The sequence below is a fragment of the Dryas octopetala genome, chromosome 8, assembly GCF_963921425.1.
Source record: "Dryas octopetala chromosome 8, drDryOcto1.1, whole genome shotgun sequence".
Classification (NCBI taxonomy): domain Eukaryota; kingdom Viridiplantae; phylum Streptophyta; class Magnoliopsida; order Rosales; family Rosaceae; genus Dryas; species Dryas octopetala.
In genome coordinates, this window is record NC_141373.1 from 6,990,210 (window position 1) to 7,014,854 (window position 24,645).

At 36.2% G+C, this 24,645-nt stretch overlaps 4 protein-coding genes and 1 pseudogene across 6 annotated transcripts; 3 read left to right on the forward strand and 2 right to left on the reverse strand.

Moving 5' to 3' along the window:
* Positions 1-1,055: 1,055 nt before the first annotated feature.
* On the forward strand, positions 1,056-4,322 carry LOC147276646 (G2/mitotic-specific cyclin C13-1-like). The gene is made up of 8 exons (XM_086254417.1): positions 1,056-1,448; positions 2,102-2,334; positions 2,431-2,506; positions 2,890-2,966; positions 3,107-3,140; positions 3,228-3,377; positions 3,670-3,804; positions 3,964-4,322. The coding sequence occupies exons 1-8, from the start codon at positions 1,125-1,127 to the stop codon at positions 4,033-4,035; spliced, it is 1,101 nt and encodes a 366-aa protein (XP_086110543.1). The 5' UTR covers positions 1,056-1,124; the 3' UTR covers positions 4,036-4,322.
* Positions 4,323-5,709: 1,387 nt separating this feature from the next.
* LOC147276647 (TIP41-like family protein) lies at positions 5,710-9,062 on the forward strand. Of its 2 annotated transcripts, none has more exons than XM_086253766.1 (8): positions 5,710-5,961; positions 6,071-6,256; positions 6,712-6,802; positions 6,990-7,127; positions 7,262-7,321; positions 7,420-7,461; positions 7,666-7,794; positions 8,773-9,062. In XM_086253766.1, exons 1-8 carry the CDS (start codon positions 5,822-5,824, stop codon positions 8,881-8,883), a joined length of 897 nt encoding a protein of 298 aa, XP_086109892.1. In that variant the 5' UTR covers positions 5,710-5,821; the 3' UTR covers positions 8,884-9,062. The 2 variants fall into 2 exon arrangements, with proteins under 2 accessions (XP_086109892.1, XP_086109893.1); XM_086253767.1 differs by having other exon boundaries at positions 5,714-5,961; positions 7,014-7,127.
* Positions 9,063-10,224: 1,162 nt separating this feature from the next.
* Positions 10,225-11,074, reverse strand: LOC147276648 (zinc finger protein 7-like). Its single transcript, XM_086254969.1, has one exon. It carries the CDS (start codon positions 11,023-11,025, stop codon positions 10,513-10,515), a length of 513 nt encoding a protein of 170 aa, XP_086111095.1. The 5' UTR covers positions 11,026-11,074; the 3' UTR covers positions 10,225-10,512.
* A 5,102-nt stretch (positions 11,075-16,176) lies between these two features.
* On the forward strand, positions 16,177-19,725 carry LOC147276649 (uncharacterized; annotated as a pseudogene). The gene is made up of 3 exons (XR_015123942.1): positions 16,177-16,315; positions 17,862-17,924; positions 18,440-19,725. The product of XR_015123942.1 is annotated as an uncharacterized LOC147276649 (transcript).
* A 729-nt stretch (positions 19,726-20,454) lies between these two features.
* Positions 20,455-21,733, reverse strand: LOC147276650 (zinc finger protein 7-like). The gene has a single exon (XM_086255070.1). It carries the CDS (start codon positions 21,270-21,272, stop codon positions 20,712-20,714), a length of 561 nt encoding a protein of 186 aa, XP_086111196.1. The 5' UTR covers positions 21,273-21,733; the 3' UTR covers positions 20,455-20,711.
* Between the last annotated feature and the right edge of the window lie 2,912 nt (positions 21,734-24,645).

Genomic DNA, 24,645 nt, shown 5'->3' on the forward strand with positions numbered 1-24,645 from the left:
AGATTGATATTCTTTGACCAATTTTCATCTTTGTAATACAAATGAGCTAATTCGCAAATTACTTTCATAAAAAAATATATATATTCTTTTGCCCTAATTCGTAATATGAATCAAATAAATTTTCCCTAATTTACCTAAAAATTTGACTATCATGCTGATCAACCTTGTACTTCCATTTTGTGAGACTTGTACTTCTAGTTGTTAACCTCGTTTGGAGGACGATATTACTTCTAGTTGTTAACCTCATTTGGAAGACGAGATTAGATATGACTAAGCAATTAAAAGGGACAACAGTCTCTTGTCCTATGTTTGATGGGTTTATTAAGAATTTGAGATTTGATTCACACTTGGGACTATAGTCCTAGATAACTAAGGATTTCTATCCCCTACTCAAAGGTGGTCCACAATGGGATTAGCCTGTCCTAGCCTGTTTATAGGACACAGTCCTATCCCGTGTAGTCTTGTCCCGCATTTCAAATATACTGAATTGGAATTCCTCCTCCTTCAATATCAACATATATAGATATGACAATATTTGACACAATGCGATAAAATGACTCAAATCAAACACAAATTTAGCGAGTTTGGGTTGCTCATTTCTTAATACGAACACAAACACAAATATAACCCGACACGATAACACTACTCGAATTTGACACGAAGTTTGCGAACTTGGATTGATAATTTCTTGACATGAATAAGAATATAGCACCACACGCTAAACATGAATAATAAATAAATCGTGTTAGAATTGATTAATATTTAACACAAACACCAAATGAGATATTGTTACCGCTCATTTGAAGAAAAAAAGAAAAGAACAATTGGGTCGGGATGGGGGCAGAGTGCAGTCTGGCAGACTACACTTCTTGTCATTAGCCCACATCCCTAGAGTTCCCAACTCGACAAAGGAAAAGAGGGTAATACGACGTCGTAATAACATTGTTAATAAACTAACAAACTGACATCCAAGAGCGGGAACAACGATGCTTGAATAGGTAAAATGCCGCCATTCCCTCTCTATCTAAACAGAGCAGAGCTTTACGCTTCTTGATTGTATGTAGTTTCCATTCTTGAAGCGAAAAACAAAACCCCAAAGCCTCTTCTGTAACTCGCAATCAATCATGGGCGAGCAAGAGAACAGCGTGCAAACCGCATGGTCCTCCTCCTCCTCGTCCAAGAAGCGAGCCTCGGTGGATCATGCCCTGCAAATTCCCGCTCCCAAGAAGCGAGTCGTGCTGGGCGAACTCACCAACTCGCCCGACGTGGCGGCCTCGACGACGACTCAGAACGCGGCGGCTCCCAAGAAACCCAATACTGACTCGAACAAGAAGAAGAAGAAGAAGAACACCACGTCGAACAAGGAGGCGGAAATTGTTGTGAGCTCTATAGATCCGAACAAGTGTGCTTACTCGTCTTCTATATATCAGCATCTTCACACCTTGGAGGTATCGTCTCAAAGTTCTGGATTTCTAATTTATGCTTGATGATATGAATTTTCCAGTAGAGATTTGAAATCTGATGATTGGGTATGTGGGTCTTGATTGGCATTTAAGATTTAGGTTTTCTTGTTATTGGGGATTGTGTTATTTCTTGAATAGATGATCAGGCTTAAATTTCAGGTCTCCTTTTGAATTTGTGTTTGAGTTTTTCTTTTTGGTTTTGGGTTCATGAATTCAATATAAGTTGGATTTTTAATTTATTTTCTTGTTCTTCACCTTGTTTGGTTACTATCATAATTTTAAGACTGTTGATTTGTTTTTTTGTTGAAATTTTTTTGAGAAATGATATTTGATTATTCAATTTACAAAACCCAAGTGCCAGTTTTTGCTTTCTTGAGTTGGTTAATATGGATGTTTGTGATTAACAGTAGTTTGGTTGTGCTTTTAGTCCATTTAAATTGTTGAAAGCTTAGCTCAATAAGCCAAATAGTTGAGTTAGTTTGAATTTTTCTTTCCCCAGGACAACAATGAAAACCCCATTATTCAATTTTATATTTTTTCTCTTCCTAATTATTTTGCATCTGCAAACACACTTGTATGCTGTAAATAGATAAGATAATGGTATCTAAGTTGATGACTGATGTTAGTGTGTGATTCAGATGGAGGTGAACAAGAGGCCCTTACCCAATTACATGAGAATGGTACAAACTGATATGTCGGAAAATATGAGGGAAATCCTGGTGGATTGGTTGGTGGAGGTTGCTAATGAATACAAACTTGTTACAGACACCCTTTATCTCACAGTATCATATGTCGACAGATTCCTTTCTTCATATGCTATCAGCAGGAAGAAGTTACAGCTTCTTGGTGTTGCTTGCATGCTTATTGCCTCGTAGGGACTTGAATACCTTATATTTAGCTTTGTTCTAGCTTAAAAATTGTCTGGACATTCTTGGAATGGTGACTTGAGTTCTGTTTGGTGATGTAGTAAGTATGAGGAGATTTGTCCTCCAAGTGTTGAAGACTTCTGCTACATAACAGATAATGCCTACATCATGGAAGAGGTATCTAATCCATTCATATGTTGTTTGCTGCTGTTTAGCATTCTGTATTCCCATTTTTTGTTTTGTCCCCTCTCAGAGCTCTCTCTCTCTCTCTCTCTCTCTCTCTCTCTCTCTCTCTCTCTCTCTCTCTCACACACACACACACACACACACACAGAAGTCATCAACTAGTCAACTCTTGAACTTACATACGATTTCCTAATGTTCAAACTATGTCAAATTTTCCTGGCCAAAAAAAAAAAACTGTGTCAAATTTTCTCTTTTTTCCTAATTACTGGTGAGTGGTGACCAATTTGAGTGCCTTTGTTTTAGTTGCTTTGCTGTCTGAGTTGATTTCCATTTGTGAGCTATTGCTTAAAGCTGAATTTGGAGTTAATGTTTAGGTGTTAGAAATGGAGAGAGATGTACTCAAATTCTTCAACTTTGAGACCGGTTCTCCCACAACAAAGAATTTCCTAAGGCAAGATATTCTTTTTCGAAAATTCTCTGCTCATCTTGTTTGTCAAGCTTGTTATATTTAGTTTCTAGTTCTCTTTCTTCCATGTATGTGGTTAGTTTCTGACAACTATTGTTAATGTTAATTTCTTGTTGGATTTGCAGAATCTTCACAAGAGTTGTCCTGGAGAATTTCAAAGTAGGAGCCACTTTATACTGTTTTGATAGTTTAGTTGTTCTTTCTATTTATATGTCACTGATTCTGTTATATTTCTGCCTTGTACAGTCTTCTGATATGCAATTTGAATTCTTGGGTTGTTATCTTGCGGAGCTAAGTTTGTTAGACTACTATTGTGTCCATTTCCTACCATCAGTTATTGCTGCATCAGCTATTTTTCTTTCACGGTTCACAATCCAACCTGAGGTGCATCCATGGGTAAGAAATAATGCAGTGGATAAAGTAAAGCGATAATTCTCTCAGTTGGCAGGTTACTCTGTACAATATAAGAATGTAGTGATAGCTTTAAAATTGAGTTGTGAACGTAGGTGTAAATTGTACAAAATACATAAGTGCATTGGGGAAGGGATACATGTAGAAGGCATAACTTTGGAATAGTAAATTATCATGTAAAGTTAGAATCTTGTAGCTTGAGGAAGAACAATGATTCAGACTGTTAAAATATTTAGCTTGATTTTTCAGATCACTAATTCCTTTACATATTTTGCAGAGCTTGGAATTGCAATGCTTTTCTGGTTATAGACCATCCGACTTAAAAGAGTGTGTCCTTGCCATTCATGACTTGCAGTTGAATAGAAGAGGAAGCACCTTACGAGCAGTGAGAGATAAATACATGAAGCCAAAGGTAATGTAGTTTTATATTCTGATAATTTTGCATCTTGTGGGGGTATCATGTAAATTTGGTGATATAATGAATTTAACTTCCAAAAGAGTTTTAGGACTTGTGATTGTTGCTTTTTACAAATGTTTTATCCGATCATGATGGTTGAACTTTTTTGGACAGTTCAAGTGCGTAGCAACATTGTCTTCATTATCAGAAATCCCTGCAGTTTATTTTGAGGCCATCAAAAAATAATCTCCAAGATTCTTAAAGAAGCTGACTTTGAAGTTTGACATAGTTTTGAAGAATTTCTTTCAACAGATTACATTTCGTAGTAATAGGTAGCTGCTCATCTACTTGAAGTTGGTACATGTATAGTGCCAACACACAATGCTTGCTTCGCATTAGATGCAGAGGGACCTATTACCTCAGGTTTGGACAAACTCTGGAGATTAGAATGAATAGGTTGTTTGAGAAACATAATGTCTTACTGGGCTCATTTTATTGACCCAAATGTTTGTGTATATTATCGTGGATGTGAAATAAATGACTATAATCTTTTGGGGCATATCATCATTTTTAATCATTCCTTTCTTCCTGATTTCTATTTTCAACTGCACAAATGGAGAATAGTTTGAGTATAGAATGGATTTGAGTCCTTAAATGTTTCTTTTAATCATAGCTTTATTATATTTTACTCAACTGAATTTTGAGTTCGATTTCACTTCACTATCTAAATTTTTGTGTGTGTAAATTTATTACTTGAATTTAAAATTTATTATAATGTACCACCTCAGGCTCATTCTAAACTTCGGTTAAAAATAATAGTGTTTAAGTCTTTTCAATTGTTAGAAAATGAGTAAAGTGTAATTTTTTTTTTTTTTTAGTTTAAACGGTGGTAAATTGGAACAAATTTTTTTAGTAGTGAAGTGAGATGCAGTCCAAAATTTAGGTGGATAAAATGTAAATTTTTTATTTTTTTGTTAGGGTTTATGGTTGAAAAAGCCTTTAATTATTCAACAACTATTTTCATAAGATTTGAACTTAAGATTTCCTTTCAATTCTACAAAGGAGAAATGCCAATAGATTAAATGGTCATTTACACTCTTAAATGTTCACAAAGCTCAATTCAATAATGTTGATTGGTTTGTAGATTTTCAATTCAATTCCAAATAGAATTAGAATTTGATCCAACCTAATTGAGATTGGACTAACCCTTGTCAATTGAACGAAACACAAGTAATAAACATACTAGATTACTGTGACAAATGATGGAGAGAATGGAAGTGTGCATACTAGATTACTGTGACAAATGATGGAGATAATGGAAGTGTGCATGGCGTGTGCATGGCTCTGATAAGGAAGATGATGGAGATAATGTCATTAATCTTAATTAGAGCATATGTCTCCTTTATCATCCTTAAACTCAATCACCGATACTTACACACCAAGAATATTATCAACACTAGGCCTAAAAGATCATTCAGCACACTTACATACAGATGCTACACTTACCACATTTTTATACCACAATTTCATACCATCTTATATGGTATTCATACATTGAATATTAAAAATTAAAAAATAAAACCTAAAAAAAAAAAAAAAAAATACCTTTCTAATAAAGTAATGACACATCAAATGAGATACAAATATGAAAAAAAAAAAATATGGGAGAACCAGCATTATTGCACTTCCATATCATTAAATGTGCCGGCGTCCTGGTTGGTCTTGGCTTTTTTTTTTTTGGGCCAAAATCATGTTGGCATTTAATCCAGTACTAACAGTTAATTAAAGGAAAGTTAGTTTTTCAATTTAGATGTGGACCCAAATAAACCTAGCCCGAACCCGGAAAAAAATTGGAGCCGTGTTGGGTCCAAAGTCCGAGACTCACTTGGACCCGCCCGAGTCGCCAACAGCGAGTAAGGGTCCCGAGTCCGGCTCCAGTCCTCCTGGTCGTAGTTGGCATAGAGAGAACAAAAACATCGAGCGACGGAAGTAGCAAATCAACCACGGAACCACGACAATCGGCGAGCTCGAAATGGAAGTTCAGGTCGATGAGAAGGAGCTGAAAGCCGCCGGAGCTGAGCTGTTGTCCGACGGACGCCATGGCCTGCGTATCCATGGCTGGGAAATCGAGTCTCGCAAGCGCTCCATTCTCAACTCCTCCACCTATGAACTGTATGTATGCTCTTGATTCGCTATTGGGTCGTCGCTAATAGTTTCTGATTTCAATTTTTTGAAGGTGAAATGTAATGTTGGGGATGGTTCTTGATGTGGGTTGTTGCAGGTGGGAGCAAAAGCTTGAGACTTGTCACTTGCCGGAGATGGTGTTTGGGGACAGCGGTTTGGTCCTGAAGCATGTTCAAAGTGGCACCACAATTCATTTCAATGCGTTTGATGCTTTAATTGGGTGGAAGAAGGAAGCTTTACCACCAGTTGAAGTCCCAGCTGCTGCTAAATGGAAATTCAGAAGGTAACCCACTATCCACCATGAGCTACTTTTCTTCATGGATAGTTTTGTGACACTGAGTTCTATAGCATGTTATATGTGTACTGCCTTTGATTTCATGGATGATTGATGCTTCAGGAGCCCCTTCCATATGATTGGTACTCTATAAAGGATGAAGATATTGTTTTTTTTTTTACTTAAAAATGAGATTGACAAGTTCGGTTTGACAGGATAGAAATATGTTTTTGATTGACTACATTTGGTATAGTGTTCATTATCAATATGAGTTGTAGATTTTGGGAGGGAAATTTTATGTCTATTGTGAATCTATTTGATAACTTTCTTGTGGGACAGAATTCATTATGTGTCCTGATATTGGGTTTGAATCTGTCGATCAAGTTGTTTTATCAAGGTAGCAGTTTATAAATGGAGATACTGGTATTGGGATTCACTTTTACATTCCTTGTCTCAATTTGCAGTAAACCCTCCCAGGAGGTAATACTGGACTATGATTATACATTCACAACGCCGTACTTTGGAAGTGAAAGTATTCAGTTGGATGCAGACAAGGTGCATATTTTCTGTCTCTATAATGGAGCATTTCCTTTTATCTTCTTGTTTTGTTATTTTTTTATGCCTGAAGTAGGATCATGCCATAATTAGTTAGCTAGGCTTCTCTTACACACTGATATAGGTGATTGCAAAGCCTTTTCATTTTTCTTTTACTGTTTTTTATATTATAACAGTGGCACTACAGTTTTATTTTCCTTTTATATGGCAGCATGAAGGAGGAGAGATCTCTAAGGAGGCGTGCAATCTCCACTGGGAGGACTGCAAAGAACACATTGATGTGGTTGCATTGGCATCAAAAGAGCCTATTCTCTTTTATGACGAGGTGGGCATTCTGGCTAATAATTAGAAGCACTTACATACCGTGTGCCTATGTGGACATGTGTTTTCTAGTTTCTCTTCCTTGTATGTGTATACCTGTCATGAGTCATGACCAAGATCATCCCTCTAACTGAGCAGGTAGTCTTGTATGAAGATGAATTGGCTGATAATGGAGTGTCACTTTTAACTGTAAAAGTGGTAAGTCTTCAATCTCTATTTGTCTGTTGTGGCTTAATCTGCTTTGTCAACAATATGAGGATGGCAAGGACTTATGATCTTACCTTTTGATTTTCTAGAGAGTCATGCCAACTTGTTGGTTTCTTCTCTTGCGATTCTGGGTGAGTTAATTTCCCTCAATTCACTTAATTTCCATTAGCCAAACACAATTATCAAATTATTGTTTTGTGTAATAATTTTTGGCACTGATAATATTCCAACTAATTGAAAAGAATATATCAAGCTTTTTGAAAATTCTGTGATATCATCAATCACTTTTTTTCTGTTTTGTTGATATTGTAACTCACTGATTCAGCTTCTTACAGCTTAGAGTTGATGGAGTTCTTATGAGACTAAGGGACACTCGTATGCATTGTGTTTTCGGTGATGATGCGAATCCCATTATTCTTCGAGAAAGCTGCTGGAGAGAAACCACATTTCAAGCTTTAGCTGCAGTAAGTTCAAGTTCCATGCTCGCACTTAAATTATAATACTACCTTCCTTTATGATACTATCTAAAATTATTTAGTTGTTTTGTTTTCTCTTGGGAAACAAAGAGATGCTTGTGAACCTCCCTCACTTCCCACAAAATTATTTAGTTCTTATATGACTTGTGGATAATGAACAGGCATTTACTGTTCATCAACTTTGAACTGGGTTTTAACTATCTTGTCTAGGCTTGGGAACTAACAAGGGATAAGTGAAATAATTGTAGAATTTTTAATAAAAATATATGTAAAAAGAACGAAGCCATCCTCTGATTGTTTCAGTAATTCTTAAGAAGTCCTTCAAGGCTCAATCACTCAGATTCTTCATTGGCAAATGGAATTTTTATCATGCAATTCTTTCCTGCACTTTAATCTGGAATAACGTTTGTCAGTCTGTTCATAATTAGGTGTAAATAAAAGTAATAATATCAAACTGTTTTCACTGTAAGAAAGCTTATTCATAAAAGTTTGCTGGAATTTAAAATAAATTGTCAGTTTATATGTCATTTTCTGACTTCTGATAAAGCAATTTGGATTCTGAGTAAGGCTTTTGTCCTGTTGATATATGGATGTAAATTTTTTGACTTCCAAGTCAAGCTTTCCTTCCAACTGAAGTGTTATATGGTAATTGTAGGAAGTTTAAACTTCGGCTTAAAGATTTTGTATAAGCAGGACATACATGCTATTGTAAATGGCATTCTGTGATTGTCTTTATTGCTGTTTTCATTGTATAGACTTGAGATGGTTAGTTTGCCAACTGACTTGTAATAAACAGCTACTGTATTTTCTCAAAATGCTATTTGTTTCCTAATAAATCCTGCTTCATACTAATGATTGTATCATTCTTCTTCCTATTGGCTCCTTACATTGTAGTGATAACAAAAGAAGAAGGTTTTGTTGCACATAAAGTATTTTCTTTTCTCATTTCTTAACTAAATGTTGCAGAAGGGATACCCTTCTGAAGCTGCTGCCTATAATGATCCAAGCATCATCAGCCAAAAGCTTCCTGTGGTCATGCATAAGTCCCAAAAGCTAAAGGTACCTAGTAATATGTAAGGCTGTAAATTGTCTTCCAGCACGAGGTTTTTTTTTTTTTTCTCTTTGTGTGATGGGTCCTATTGAATGTAAACTTTACTTTTAACATTCATATATATTCTCACTCTATTTGTCATGGTTAGTAAGCTATCTTGTTCAATTAAATGAGAAAAAAAGAAAGAAATTGTACTTCGTGCAGATATCTTATTTTTTGTATTTGTGCCATGGCTTCCACGATCATTTTGTGGAGAGCAGAAATCAAAACCAATGCAACAGAATTAGTAATGCATCTGTATTTTTTATAAGTAAACTAGTAATTATTTCTACCTAAAATTACACTTAAAAAGTTCTTTTGTTATTTACTAATATTAAATTAAAAATGTCATTTGATTAAATGAAAGCACTCAGCTTCTTTTGGCCTTGGCTCCAGTGGTATGGGGTGAGGATAAATCCAAGCTTTAAAAAAAAAAAAAAAAAAAAACATTTAGAGAGACCCATGTGAAGGTCCATTGCACTACTCCTCACATTTTTAGAGATCCTTAATTTCTAAACTACTCAAGGACTAGTTAGGAGTGAAATAAAATCGACCACAGCCTCTTTGTGGTAATCTACAGGAAGTTCCAAATGGTTATCCCATTTTCTTGATCATAACATTAGCCTCAACATAAGTTTATATGCGAAAGGAATAAACCAAACCGAAAAAAACAATGGTCTCTGATGTCAGTCAATTTTAAAAATTGTATAGGAAGCAAGATAAATGATTAATTGGGATTGTTGATGTCTTCTTCAAAAACAGCTTTGTTATTTTCTGGGAGGTTAGACGCCTCTAGCTGTGATCTCACACTTTTTCTTTTCTGGCATTGTATCATGCAAGAATTACATTCGCTACTCATTTAATCAGCTTAGAAAACAAAAAAACAAAAAAAGAGAAGGTACAGGAAATGGAATGTTAGGCACCAGATAAAGGCACTGATTTGGTGGGAAGAGTAGTATAGATGTTAAGGGCGGAATACTCCCTTATTCTGATATTATCTGATTCTTTGTGGAGCTTATGGAAGTAAAATTTTACAAGTGCAAAACTCGATCTTTTGGATTACAACCTAGGTGTGAAATCTTGACCTGGTATACAAACTACTGAAACTTTCACATGCATACAAAAATATAACATGCCCATGAGTATGCTGTTAAATCTCTGAGTTCGTAGAGTTGGTAATCTGCTTATGCTGCTTTGATATCACTCAAGGCCTCTGGGATTCAGCTTTTGAGTGGTCAAAGTGGGGTGGGGTTGGAATAGCTCTTGTTTTTTGTTTGCATCATAGATAAAACGAAACTATAAGTTGATAATCAGGAGTGGAAAAAAAATCCTCTTAAATACTCATTGCCATGACACATAATGGACTAGTAATTATTGCATGCATTGTGGTATTGGAAATAACTGCGATAGTATAATTTACATCATGCATAAAACAGTAGGAACTTCTCAGTATCTTTCCTAGATTCATCAGGCAGACAAACAGAGGATGACTCTCCATAGTAGGCCTCTAACCTATATATGTTAGTTCTGTACTTGATAGATGAAATAATTGAGACCTCTTCCAATAGAAAGTCATAAAAGAAAGTTCCCAACTAAGGTAGCAGGATATGGATGGATCAGAGTCGAAGATTTAAGTCAAGCTTGCATGGCTCTGACTGTGGCCCTAATACTGTTGGATCCAAGCGGAAGCTGCCTGGCCACATCGAATCCATTACATCGTCCATTGTGAAAGGCATCATGCTAAACCTTGTATTGGCATCATTGAATCTTCCTGCAAGTGCAGTTTCGTCCCTGCTTGGCTTGTGCACAAGTGAGTGGGGTTGAACGCCGAGGGATCTAACCATGGAAGCATTGAAGGGCAAACCCATCATTGACATCATTCTTTGGGACTGGTATCTTCTGGCTGCACCTCTCTCTCTTTTGTGAGCGTTCTGGTGACCCCCTAATGCCTGTGAGCTGAAGAACTTCCTCATGCAGAAGTTGCAGGAAAAAACCTTGCCAGAAGCTGGTCTTGACTGTGACTCTGTGTCTCCCTCTGTTGAGAGCAAATTCCCACCTAGGCTCAGGCTCAGGCTCAGGCTCAGGTTCTTTAGTATTATTTCACTTGCTGCTTCTCCCTGGGAGATCATTTTAGGTGAGGGTGTCAAAAGGAAGTTGATGAATTTAAGGCTGTGCTGTGGTTATAATGGACTGTTTGAAGCGTTAGATCAAAGAGGAAGAGAGGAAAAAGAGGAAAGGAATAGAAAGAAGCATTAGAATGTAGAGTGGAGAGTGCCTGTTTTTTATTTTATCTCATCTCAATGCTGTGGCCCCTACCTTGTGATGCTTGGTGTCCCAGGGGACAATAAGTTTTACTTTTACTCCACTCCCTATATACTGTATATAGGACATAAGTTGTTAACTCTTCTGCAGTGATTAGTAAACCCTTTCATACCAAGTAGGTATAAATATGAATTTGCCTTAAAGATGGCACCGACCAGAAAATATGTACAGTTCGGAGATGAGTGAATGATCGATAAGCCTCAGAACTCTGCATTAGGGACCTGGATCCTCTACCAGGATTTTCTCTACCAGACCATACCAGACTTTAAATCTCAATCGTTCAAAATTATTTAATGGCTTAGATCATGCCACATCACATGTGCTTAATGAAGGGTTATTTTGCTTAGACCAAGACACAGTAAAAAGAGATATTATCTTATGTCTTCTGCTGTGCCTCTTTCCTTTACGGAAAAGATAAAGTCTTCTTCCCCAAATTTTTACACAGAAAGAGAAGTCCCATCCAAATTTTGCACAGCCATTGCCACAGCCAGAGTCACATGAGCACTTCCAATGGTGGGTTTTGAAGCCATACGCCACCGTTCTCCAATTTCTGATTACCGAGCACCCGCAGCGTCACCGCCGGACCCCCATTTCCCCAAATCCTAAAATACCATACTGGAATCAATTTTTTTTCCTCCATTTTCTCAGTAAACAAAGAGATGCAAAAGTACGTCACTCCAAAAACTAAACCAAGACCACAAAGACCACTGATTAACAACTAGATAACCAATAAATTATGCAACTCTTTTAAAGCTTATTTATTATCAAACCTTAAAAAGAAAATATCCAGAAAAAAAACAAAGGAAAGATAAAAAGATTTTCAGAGTACATAAAAATTTTCTGTTTTATGGAGCATTCAAAGTAAATAAAAGTTTTCTAAATCATTTTCAGCGGCGCATACGGAATCTTATCGGCGTCGAGTGACTATGGTGACGCTGAGAACTTGTAGATCAACATCTTCCATACTAATGGAACTAGCGGTGATGCGCGGAGGTAGGTGCTCAGAGATCGGAGTTGGTAAATGGCGGCGTTTGGCTTCAAAATCCACCACTTTTGGAAGAGCTAATGTGGTTCAGTGGTTGTGGCTGTGCTCTGTGAAAAAATTGGAAGAAAGCGATTGTATGTTTTTTTCCTCAAAGAAGGAGACTTCTTTTTTCATTAGTCATAATGGTCTTAAAAGATGAAGACGGTAGGGTGTCCTTTTACTGTGTCTTGGTCTAAGCAAAATAACCATTCATTAAGCACATGTGATGTGGCATGATCTAAGCCATTAAATAATTTTGAACGATTGAGATTTAAAGTCTGGTATGGTCTGGTAGAGAAAATCCTGGTAGAGGATCCAGGTCCCTGCATTAGTGTCTAGTGAATTGCCTCATGATTTGATGTATTGTGGGGGGGTCCCATTGGGGCCCAGAGAATTGGCAATAATCGCTTAAAAAGTAGCAATTAGCAAACCAGATTGGTGGTATCTTGCCTAGCAAATTTTATAGTGTTTTCTTTCAGACAATAGTATCTATGTAGATGTCTTCATGTTGAGGCTTCTTGATGTCCTTTTTGGAACTAGTAGTGGGCAATGTATATGTACAGTAGGAGAAGTACATTAGGAGACACTTGTACAGTTGTACTTGCATTCAGTCGTTTTGTGACATTAATTAACACAATGAATTCTGAACTTTTTGAGTGTAAATATTAGTGGAATCTCTCTCTCTCTCTCTCTCTCTGCATAAAAAAAATATATTAATTTTCACACTTCTTTTGGAAGGTCAAATATTATAGAAGTATGGATGCCACCTCCATATACAATTCAATTGGTTTGGTTATTTCCTTGGAATGTGGATGAATTGAAGTGGGAGAGAAGAGAAGTTAAACATTCTCTCTCTAAATTGTAATGGGTTTTTATAACACAAAAAATAAGTTTCAATCATTCTTTTGTATTTGCTTTTTGATGAAAAATAAATTCTTTCTTGTAATTTGGCAATGTGAATGTGCCCTGCATATCTTTTCAACGAATAAATTATTAAAGGGTGATAGGAAGTGGTCAAGTTGGTTAACCCATTTTTGGAACTCTACTTTTCCGAACTTAAGTTCAAAGCAGTTCTTTCCTAGAGCCACTAATGGAATCCACAAACCAAAAGGCTGCTTTTGCAGTGCAAGTGCAACTTTATATAGATTATATTTTGTGGTACTGTTAGCTTCATTTTAAGGTTTTTTTTTTTAGAGTAGGGGAGGAGGGAGGGTTCGAACCCGAGTGTGTATGAGGGAGCTTTTGTCTTCGGTCGACTAGTTCCACCCCAATTCACATTTTAAGTTCTTTAGATGAGTATTATCGATGAGGGTTTTCGTCCACATGTACAAAATAAATGTAAACAAACATTTTGTAATCATTACTTTTTGAAGTTATTAGTGATTTTTGTAATTGAGTATCACCAACACTAAATTAACATTATTACTAAAGACAAGCGAAATGAAATCAATAAAGTAAATGAAGTCGGTGATAACTTTATTCCATTGTAACCAAGATATTACATATTGAGGATAACATATGTAATAAGGGTATGAAATTAAGAAATTATAAACAGTTGAATAGGTCGACATACTTGAGTAATGTTGAATTCAAATGGGTCAATACATCTAAGTAATGTTGAAGTCGAATATATATATCTAAGAAATGTTGAAGTGGAATGGGTGAATATGTCTAAGAAATTAATATTGAAGTGGAATGGGTCGATATATCTCATAAATGTTGAAGTTGAGAGGTATTTTGAACCCAATAAATGCCCAAAGAACTGTAAAAGTAATAATGTACGTTTTGGGTTAAAATAGTTTAATCTCATCAAAATCTGTTATTTTATAAAAAATTCTCAAGATTTTAAGTGTGGGATAAATGAACTGTTTGGAATAGTAGTGCTCTAGGCACACAAAGGAATAACCAAATTTGGCAGTCGTCTGCCTACACATTGGCCACTAATCAATACAAGACTAAGCACTGTTTCAACTTATGTCATGACTCATGAACGGTGAACCAGCTTCTCCAGGTTGGAGCTCCCACAAACAGAGAGGTCAATGCAATGGGCCATGCATACACAGATCAACAGCGACGCCACTTGTGCTCTTCATTCACAACCAAAGCATCCCATGTGCTCATTATTATGACATGCATTTACAGTGCATAGTTTTCATGTGCAAACAGAACCATGAGTCACATGTATAAAGAGCTATGCAAGATCATTGGAAAAGACATGAAGATCTTCAAAGTAATAGTTTTAGAGTGGAGTTGCTATAGCATTTTGTCTTTGGGTTTCAGCTTCCAAAGGAGCATCAATGGTCATGAAATGTCCTAGAAGAATGGGCTTCCAAAAGGCATAGGAAAACCGGAAGGAGGTTTGTCCTTCCGTGGATTCTTATATATGCAATAGAGTAGACACTTCATAAAGGGCCCTCTTTGTCACATGATCTGGTTTTCCAGATATCTGCAACATATGTTGAAAGTTAATAAAGATGTCAAAAGAAAAAATTGACAACTTTCCCAAGTAATTTTCACATAAGCATGCTTTCATGCTTCCAGGTGCATTACCAATTGGGCATATGCAGATAACCCCACACAAACTAGAAGCGCAATCTATCATCCTTGTGAACTGTGAAGTATAATATATTCAATCCAGCACATCATTCAGCTTCGTACGGACAATAATGTCTTACATCTCTGACAACATAATTAACAGCAAGATAATGGTTTTGAGACTTTTCAACTGACCATATTCAGCTGATTATGTGAGGTATCTACTTAGATGTATTATTAATTTTTAATAGTGGTCTCAAAATTAATAGTGGTCTTAAAAGTTGATTATATACATTAGTCGATATCTCACATAACCAATTAAATATAGTCAGTTGAGAAAGTTTCAATAGTATTACCTTCACAACAAAATTTCACAGAGCTATTCAAAAAGCACGCATGAATTAAAGTCATATCCATCAAAAGTAAGACCTACATCCACTCTGGATATTATATCCCACATCTCCAGAATAACCAATACATGATATTTTATACCAGCTAAGTCCTATATTTACTTTGAAATTTGGATAGTATGACTCATAAGACTCAATAAACAATAGTCACTTGGCTATGCTATACTTACATCACATAATTGACTAACAAGTTGAAAATAAAGGAAATATATAAGTGACATAAACCAAAAGGCGTGGATCCATGACATCTTATTTTTGACATAAATTTTAACATAAGTATTCAATGGGGCTAACTATATATAGGATTTTAACGATCTAAATTGTGTATCTTGTAGATCTCTATTAAAGGATCATCCTTATGAAAAAATTAGGTGAATCGGAAGAGTTATTTACATTTACACTCCTTGAAATTTATCGTCTTTTTACATACACCCTTGAGATTTTAAAAATTACACATGCACCTTCTGAGGTTTCCAAATTATTGCATATAACTCTCTGCATGAGAAAACAATAAATAAACAAAGAAGAAAATATTGGTATTAAGGTTTGACTTACACTTTGAGTAATCTTATTAGGTCATTCGACTCATTCCACTCTTAGCATGTTCTTTTACATACTTTCTTATCATTTTTTGTTTCACTATAGAGGGCTATATGTAACAATTTTGAAATCTTATGGGATGTATGTTTAATTTTTAAAATCTCAATGATATATGTGAAAATACGATAAACTTCAAATGTATGAGTGTAAATAACTCTAAAAAGATTAAGTGGTCAATAAATAAACACTTTAAAATGTTGACTATTTAATTTTTGTAAATAAATAATTTTTGATTTACTTAAATTTTTACAAAGATAATTTTTTTATTGAGAGCTACAAAATAGACTGTTTGGATGTTAAACTCTAAACCCTTAAACTCTTATATAAAATAAAATAGACTCATTCAAAATTTATGTAAAAAATAGGATGTTATAGATTCATCTCCTAAACAAAATATTGAAATATCCATCTAAATAGTTGCAGTGCGCAGGAACTCATCAGCCACCCTCACGCCGCTCACCGAGTCTCTCGACTCTCTCTCAGCCGCGCTGCTCCGCCTCCAATCGCGATCTCCACAATGAGTTTCAGGTATTATTGGGCTTTGGGTGTCTTGAATCTTGATCTGGGATTGTCTTTTGAATTTCTCTGTGCTGTCCTTTGTTTCACGATTTATGTTACATACTTACATGCTATTGGGATACAGAGTACCTGTTCATGTATGTTTTTCTGTTCACAGCAGTTTTATGAGTGTTTATATATGTACTGGTCCTGTTCCCCATCTGCCCTCCAATTTGCTTCACCATCCACTTCTACTCTAATGACTGCCATTAATTAATTTCCTCTGCTAGCTCTGTAAAATATAAGCTGCAGACGAAGCTAATAGCTATATATGTTGTGTTCTTTCAACTTTCAACTGGGTCTAATAGCCAAATGTGATATGTATAATTGTAGACTTGTAGTATATAATATGAATACTATAGCTTTTAGTTTATGCCCATTGCTGAGCACATCATCACTTGCTCAATAAACCCCTCCCTACTTGCTGATGTATTGGCTGATGATTCTAATGCATCAATTATTATGCTCACTGCTGAGTGTTAACTTAATTCTATATAGCTTTTAAATTAATTTATTAGGGTGTTAATTTCCTTAGAGATAAATATTTCAAGGTTGAGGAAACATCTGCAAGCTAAATAATTGTGAATTCATCACATTTTGTATGTATGTTGGCTTACATAGATATTGGATTGAAACAAGTTATTAGTGAAATAATTGGTTAGGTTGGGTCTTTTTCAATCTGTGAATTCAGTATCAGGTTTTGTATACAGCCTAATCCTTTTAGGCACTCATCATTTATTTTTCCAGAATTTTTCTGAGAACAGCAGTTTTAGATGAGTGTTACTTTGTGTTTATGTATGATTTCTTTTGTTCATTTGTACTTCATTACATTATTTTCATATGTTTTTTTCAATCTTTCGAGTGTAGTGTTGCTGCTGCCAGGGTTTGAACTGTTTGTAGTGTTTAGTTTGGATTTAGTGGTGAAATGATGATGATTTTGGTTCTATATATGGATTTAGTATGATATTGAAAGTAATCTTGCAAAATGTGGATGATTTGTGCTTGAAAAACTTACTGTTTTAAGTTTGGGCCTGAAAAATAATATTGGGCATGTTTCAAAACCTAACCAAACCGAATTATCGGTTAACCGAACCCACCAGTTTAACCCTTGTATGGTTTGGTTATGGTTTGAGATTTTCTCAAACCGACAAGTGCGGTTTGGATTCAGTTTTGGCTTAAAACCGAACCAATCCAGACCGTGCTCACCTCTGATCTCTAGCGTGAATATTATATTAAAACATAGACATTGTTTCAATTTTGTCGTGTTTGGATTGAATGTTTAAGCTTTTATCCCGGAAAGTTCATTGTCTATATCGGCTGGGATAATCCAAAGCACGGCAAGGAACATAATCAAATTGACCAATCCTGAGTGCTTTTTTCTGCTTACCCCAGTTGTATTCATAAGCTTCTTCATGAGCACTGACACTAAGCTACTCTTTACATCTTTGGTTCCTGAACATCTTTTTTCTTATCCCTTTTATGATTTGTGGCAATTAATTTTGTCGATGTTTTTCAGGTTGCTGATGTCAAGAAAATTATTGACGCTTTCTGACGCTTTCTGCCTCTGAACGCATATCAGGTACACATATTTTCTCTGTTCATTGCTAACAATGTAGTTGTTGTTTTTCGACTTGAATTTGCATTTGAAAGCAACTGCTCAATCATGCATGGTCCTTCGTAGTTAAAAATTAGGGTTTGGAGAGAGGGAAAGAGAGAGGGGAATGGAACCTGACTTGTGGTGTTAGGGTTTTGCAGTGATAAGCATAATTTTTGAAACGCTTCAGACTTAATTGTTTCTCCAACCGATTTCATGCATGAACCCTTTGACTGGTGAAAGTGTTTCACACTGTAGTGTACTACTGGTGATGTTAGATTTTGGTCATAAAATTTGTCACAAAGTGTGCACACTTTGTGCTTATCCAAGGTTGCTTGTCATGCATATTCATTAAATTGTTGTTCTTTATTTGGATTAAATTCAGTGGGGATCATTGCAAGAATTTCGACAATTTTTTGATTTTTTATCTTTTTTTTTTTCAAGGAAAACAAAATTTGTGTACTTTATACTAATCATGCTCTTTGGTTTTTCTTCACCAGATAGCAAAACATAACCTATAATAAACAGCCTTTGATTCATACACTGAACAACAAAATGAACGAAGAAGAAGTTAATCGATGCCAGATACAGGAATGGTACCCTAAATTTAAATCTGTGTCTATCAAAACCTGGATTCATGAACTTCCAGAACCCTTTGTCCATTACCTTCTTGATGATTCGGGGCCATTCGTTCTTCCTGTTTCCGTTGTAAATGAAGATGCCTTACCCAATAGAATTCATAATCCAGAGGAGGAAGATGACTATCAAGTACAAGAAGGATCTGATAATGAGTCAGAGCAGCCTCCGTTGCGCCCTTCTTTTCCTGACCTTGAGTTGGAGATTAAGGAATCAATTGAATCCCTTGGAGGTGCCGTGTTCCCTAAGCTAAACTGGAGTTCACCAAAAGACTCTGCTTGGATCAGCACAAGTGGGACTCTCAGATGCTCCTCGTTCAGTGAGATTGCACTATTGCTAAAATCCTCTGAGTCATTGATCCATGATTTGTGCCATGCATATGATTCGTGCAGTAACAAAACCTCATCAAGACCCAAGAGCTTCTTCCTTGCACTTCGTAAATGGTACGAATCTATTAAGCCAGAGATGGAATTCCGTTGCTTTGTACGCAGTCAGAATTTAGTTGGAATTTCCCAACGTGAGGTGACTACCTTCTATCCTGCTCTGCTTGAAAAGAAAGATCATCTTCGAGCATTGATCCTAGATTTTTTTATGGATAATTTGAGGTCAAGATTTGAATCAGAAAATTATACTTTTGATGTATATGTGACAAAGGATGAGCGGGTTAAAGTTGTGGATTTCAACCCATGGGGTGCATTTACGCTGCCCCTGATGTTTACATGGGAGGAATTGGATCCGAATTGTAGTGGACAAGGCGAAGGTGTGGACTTCAGAATTGTGGAGAGCCAGTGTGGTGTCAGGCCAGGTCTGAAGACAGCAGTGCCATATGATTATTTGGACACTAGCACTGGGAGTGGCTGGGACCAATTTTTAAGGAATGCTGATGAAGAGTTACGACGACAAACTGGGTCCTCTGAAGCAGGTGCTTAAGGTCATCATTGTTTTGATCTTTGAGGTTAAAGTTGAATACACTGTTTTATCACCTGTACTGGCCAGGTTGAATTTGGAGATATTCCATTGTAGGCCATATCGAGCAAGAAGCACTTGCTGTTAGCTTAAGGTTGTCATTCTTTTGATCTTTTGTTGCTCTTAGCTTTGTTTGTGCACCTGAAGATTAGTGATGTTTACATGATGCTTTTACCCTTTCTAAGCCTTGTTCTTGCTCAACAATTTCCCAAACCTCCTTATCCTTGAATTAATTCCCACACAACTTAGATTCTAAGTGAAGCAGGTACTTGCTGTTAGTTGTCTAGGCTATTGGTGATTTGAGTTCTTATGCATCCTCCTGACTCCTTGAGAACTACCCTTTCCTCTTTGAAGCTGCCAATATAACCTGTTTCTCTCAGTTCATGTTGGTTGCTCTTTATGCCAATGAAATGGATGTTGTATAAATGTTTTACACTAAACAGAAGAAGCTTATTTGATTTGTTGATCTGGAAATAGGCACAAGCTTTTGGTATTTTGTTTTAGATTAAAATTCAAGTACATCTCCCAATACACAGTATACAGATGATGAGCTTAGTGATTGACTTGAATTGGGCTTTTTAAAATGGGCTCAACTTTTTATTTTTGGTTTTTTACAGAGACATACCACCTCTTTCAGATTATTCTGAAATTTGATGCACAAGAAACAAAAATTAAATACACTAAGAAAAAACATGAGGTCCCATCTTGAAAATATGATTTCGTAGAGTTGGTAATCTGCTTATGCTGCTTTGATATCACTCAAGGCCTCTGGGATTCAGCTTTTGAGTGGTCAAAGTGGGGTGGGGTTGGAATAGCTCTTGTTTCATGTTTGCATCATGGATAAAACGAAACTATAAGTTGATAATCAGGAGTGGGAAAAAAGGCTCTTAAATACTCATTGCCATGACACATAATGGACTTGTGATTATTGCATGCATTGTGGAATTGGAAATAACTGCGATATTATAATTTACATCATGCATAAAACAGTAGGAACTTCTCAGTATCTTTCCTAGATTCATCAGGCAGACAAACAGAGGATGAATCTCCATAGTAGGCCTCTAACCTATATATGTTAGTTCTGTACTTGATAGATGAAATAATTGAGACCTCTTCCAATAGAAAGTCATAAAAGAAAGTTCCCAACTAAGGTAGCAGGATATGGATGGATCAGAGTCGAAGATTTAAGTCAAGCTTGCATGGCTCTGACTGTGGCCCTAATACTTGTGGATCCAAGCGGAAGCTGCCTGGCCACATCGAATCCATTACATCGTCCATTGTGAAAGGCATCATGCTAAACCTTGTATTGGCATCATTGAATCTTCCTGCAAGTGCAGTTTCGTCCCTGCTTGGCTTGTGCACAAGTGAGTGGGGTTGAACGCCGAGGGATCTAACCAGGGAAGCATTGAAGGGCAAACCCATCATTGACATCATTCTTTGGGACTGGTATCTTCTGGCTGCACCTCTCTCTCTTTTGTGAGCGTTCTGGTGACCCCCTAATGCCTGTGAGCTGAAGAACTTCCTCATGCAGAAGTTGCAGGAAAAAACCTTGCCAGAAGCTGGTCTTGACTGTGACTCTGTGTCTCCCTCTGTTGAGAGCAAATTCCCACCTAGGCTCAGGTTCAGCCACTCTCCTGGATTATGATCTTCACTTTCTTCATTGCTGATTAAAAATCTGTTTTGCTCTTTCTTTAATATCATTTCACTTGCTGCTTCTCCCTGGGAGATCATTTTAGGTGAGTGTGTCAAAAGGAAGTTGATGAATTTGAGGCTGTGCTATGGTTATAATGGACTGTTTGGAGGGTTAGATCAAAGAGGAAGAGAGGAAAAAGAGGAAAGGAATAGAAAGAAGCATTAGAATGTAGAGTGGAGATTGCCTGTTTTTTATTTTATCCCATCTCAATGCAGTGACCCCTACCTTGTGAAGCTTGGTGCTGGGACAATGCTTACGTCATCTTCACTGTTGCCCTTGTAAAGCTTAGGATTCCCCACTTTCATCCATCTCCTTTTTCTGTCCTCAAATGACACCAACTTTACATGCTTCCTTCTTGAGTAACAGGAGAATCACAAGGTTGACACTCCTACAATTTCATCAATAGTCAAATCATATACCAAAATTTATTTGAAGTGCTTGCCACGGTGCTTCTTATCCACCAAGTAAACAAATGGTTTATTATGTGGCTTTATAAGTATGATGAATCCAAGGATTTTTTGTTGTATTAAACAGCTGAGAGGGGTTAAAATTGCATCAGAAGTGCTGATGGTAGTGTTCTTTTTCTCAATAGGAATCTCTTGTTATGGTGCATCAATTGATGCATGGACCAGTCAGTACAGGAATAATTTGCAGGCACATCAGCAGTATTTCTGAACATCATCTAAATAGCTATTGTTCTCCAGTTTTCCTCTTTTTTTTTTCAAAATTCTCCTGCATAATTACCACTATTAATTAGTGAAGTCTAGGTTGTCAAAAGATAGTTCACTCATATCACTCTCTAGAAAAAAAAAAAAAAAAAAAAACTTCCCTACTGTATATACTCAATGTGCTTATTTCATCACGTGACATAAACATGTGATGAGAGAGACATAATATTACATGGAAGTTTTACTTTTACTCCACACCCTGTATATAGGACATAAGTTATTAACTCTCTTCAATAGTGATTAGTAAACCCTTTCATACAGGGCCGGCCCTGAGGGTAGGCGAGCTGGGCGACTGCCTAGGGCCCACCCACCCAAAGGACCTCTAACTTCTAAGTTGGGCTTCTTAATAAAAAAAAAAAAAAAACTTTTTTACTATTCCTACTTTTAGTCTAAGCCTGCTTCATCCATTGACTATTCCTCTAATCATCTTATTTCTCTAACTATTCTTTGTCAACTATTCATTCCTCTTCATCACTCTCAGTCTCATAGTCCAAGGCCTCCTTCATCCATTCGAATATTCCTCTTAATTGCTTTACACTTTACCTCCTTTAATTAATATCAAGAAGTAAGGAAGCTCTCTAATTTGGTAACAAAGATTTGTTAGCAGAGAATTTGGAATATAGATTTCCAAGAAACTTGCTACTTGCAGCCTAAAACTTGCTACATGTATTAGTTATCTTTAAAACTGACTTCAGCTTTTGTATACTTAAAGATTCTCAATTAATTCAAATCAGTTCTATTTTTTTAATTTCTCTTACTAAATTGATGGGTATAAGGTTAGAAATTGCTTATTAATTTTTTGATCAGTTAATTTTAGTTATTGAATGGGCAAAGGGCCTCAAATTTTTTTCTTTTGCCTAGGGCCACCTAAATCCTCGGATCGGCCCTGAGGTATAAATCTGAATTTGCCTTAAAATGGTACCAACCAGAAAATATGTGCAGTTCTGAGTGGAGATGAGTGAATGATAAGCTTCAGAACTCTGAATTAGTGTCTAGTGAGTGGAGGTAGAGTTACTTATGATTTGATGTATTGTGGGGGGGTCCCAATGGGGCCCAGAGAATTGGCAATAATGGCTTAAAAAGTAGCAATTAGCAAACCAGATAGGATGGTATCTTGCCTAGCAAATTTGTAGTGTTTTCTTTTAGACAGTAGAATCTATGTGGGTGACTTCATGTTGAGGCTTCTCGATGTCCTTTTTGGAACTAGTAGTGGGCAATGTATATGTACAATAGGAGAAGTGCATTAGGAGCCACTTGTACAGTTTTACTTGCATTCAGTCGTTTTGTGACATTAATCAACACAATGAATTATGAGCTTCATGAGTGATACTAGTACGTGGAATCTCTCTCTCTCTCTCAATAAAAACAAATTTCACCCTTATTTTCACTTCTTTTGGAAGGTGAAATTTATGTATGGTTGCCACCTCCATGTGAAAACTTTCTCCTTCTCTCCCATATATAACTCAATTGGTTATTTCCTTGGAATGTGAATGAACTGAAGTGGGAGAGAAGAGAAGTTAAACATTATCTGTCTATATTGTAATGGGTTTTTGTAACACAAAAATAAGTTTCAATCGTTCGTTTGTATTTGCTTTTTGATGAAAAATAAATTCTTTATTGTAATTTGGCTATGTGAATCAGTGAATGTGCGTGCCTTGCATATCTTTTCAACGAATAAATAATTAAAGGGTGATAGGAAGTGGTGAAGTGGGTTTGCCCATTTTTGGAACTATACTTTTCCAAACTTGAGTTCAAAGCAGTTCTTTCCTAGAGCCACTAATGAAATCCAAAAACCAAAAGGCTGCTTTTGCAGTGCAAGTGCAACTTTATATAGATTATATTTTGTGATCTTGTAACATTTGTTAGCTTCATTTTTTTTTTCTTTCTTGTTAGCTTCATTTTAAGTTTCTCGTTAAGATCAAAGAGTTATGTCACACGTGTCTAGGAAATTTTTTTCCTGGTATTCTCTCAAATAGTAGTCCACGATGTGTACAACGAGAGCTAGTTACAAAGTTTGCAAGTTGCTTGTGGCCTCAAATGCTATGCTACACTATGAACTGAATTTGCATCTTCTTTGTCCGGCTGACATAGTGACATTGACAGTGGGCTTCCACTCTTTTTTTTGTTTAATCAACATTTGCCATGAGTGCAGACTAGAATAACGAAGAGGTTTTTCTCATAAGTCGACATGTACAAACAAACGTGAACACACATTTTGTGATCATTACTTTTTTGAAATCAATAAAGTAAAACGAAGTCGGTCATAACTTTATTCCATTGTAAGTTTGTAACCAAGATATTAAATATTGAGGATAAGTGGATAACATATACTATAAGGGTCTGAAATAAAGAAATTATAAACAGTCAAATAGGTCGACATACTTCAGTAATGTTGAATGTTGAATTCCAATGTATCAATATATCTAAGAAATGTTGAAGTCGAGTAAGTATTTTGACCCCCAATAAATGCCCAAAGAACTGTAAAAGTAATAATGTATGTTTTGGGTTAAAATGGTTTAATCTCATCAAAATCTGTTATTTTATAAAAAATTCTCAAGATTTTTAAGTGTGGAATAAATGAACTGTTTCCAATAGTAGTGCTCTAGGCACACATAGGAATAACCAAATTTGGCAGTCGTCTGCCTACACATTGGCCACTAATCAATGCCTCTCTCTCTCTCTC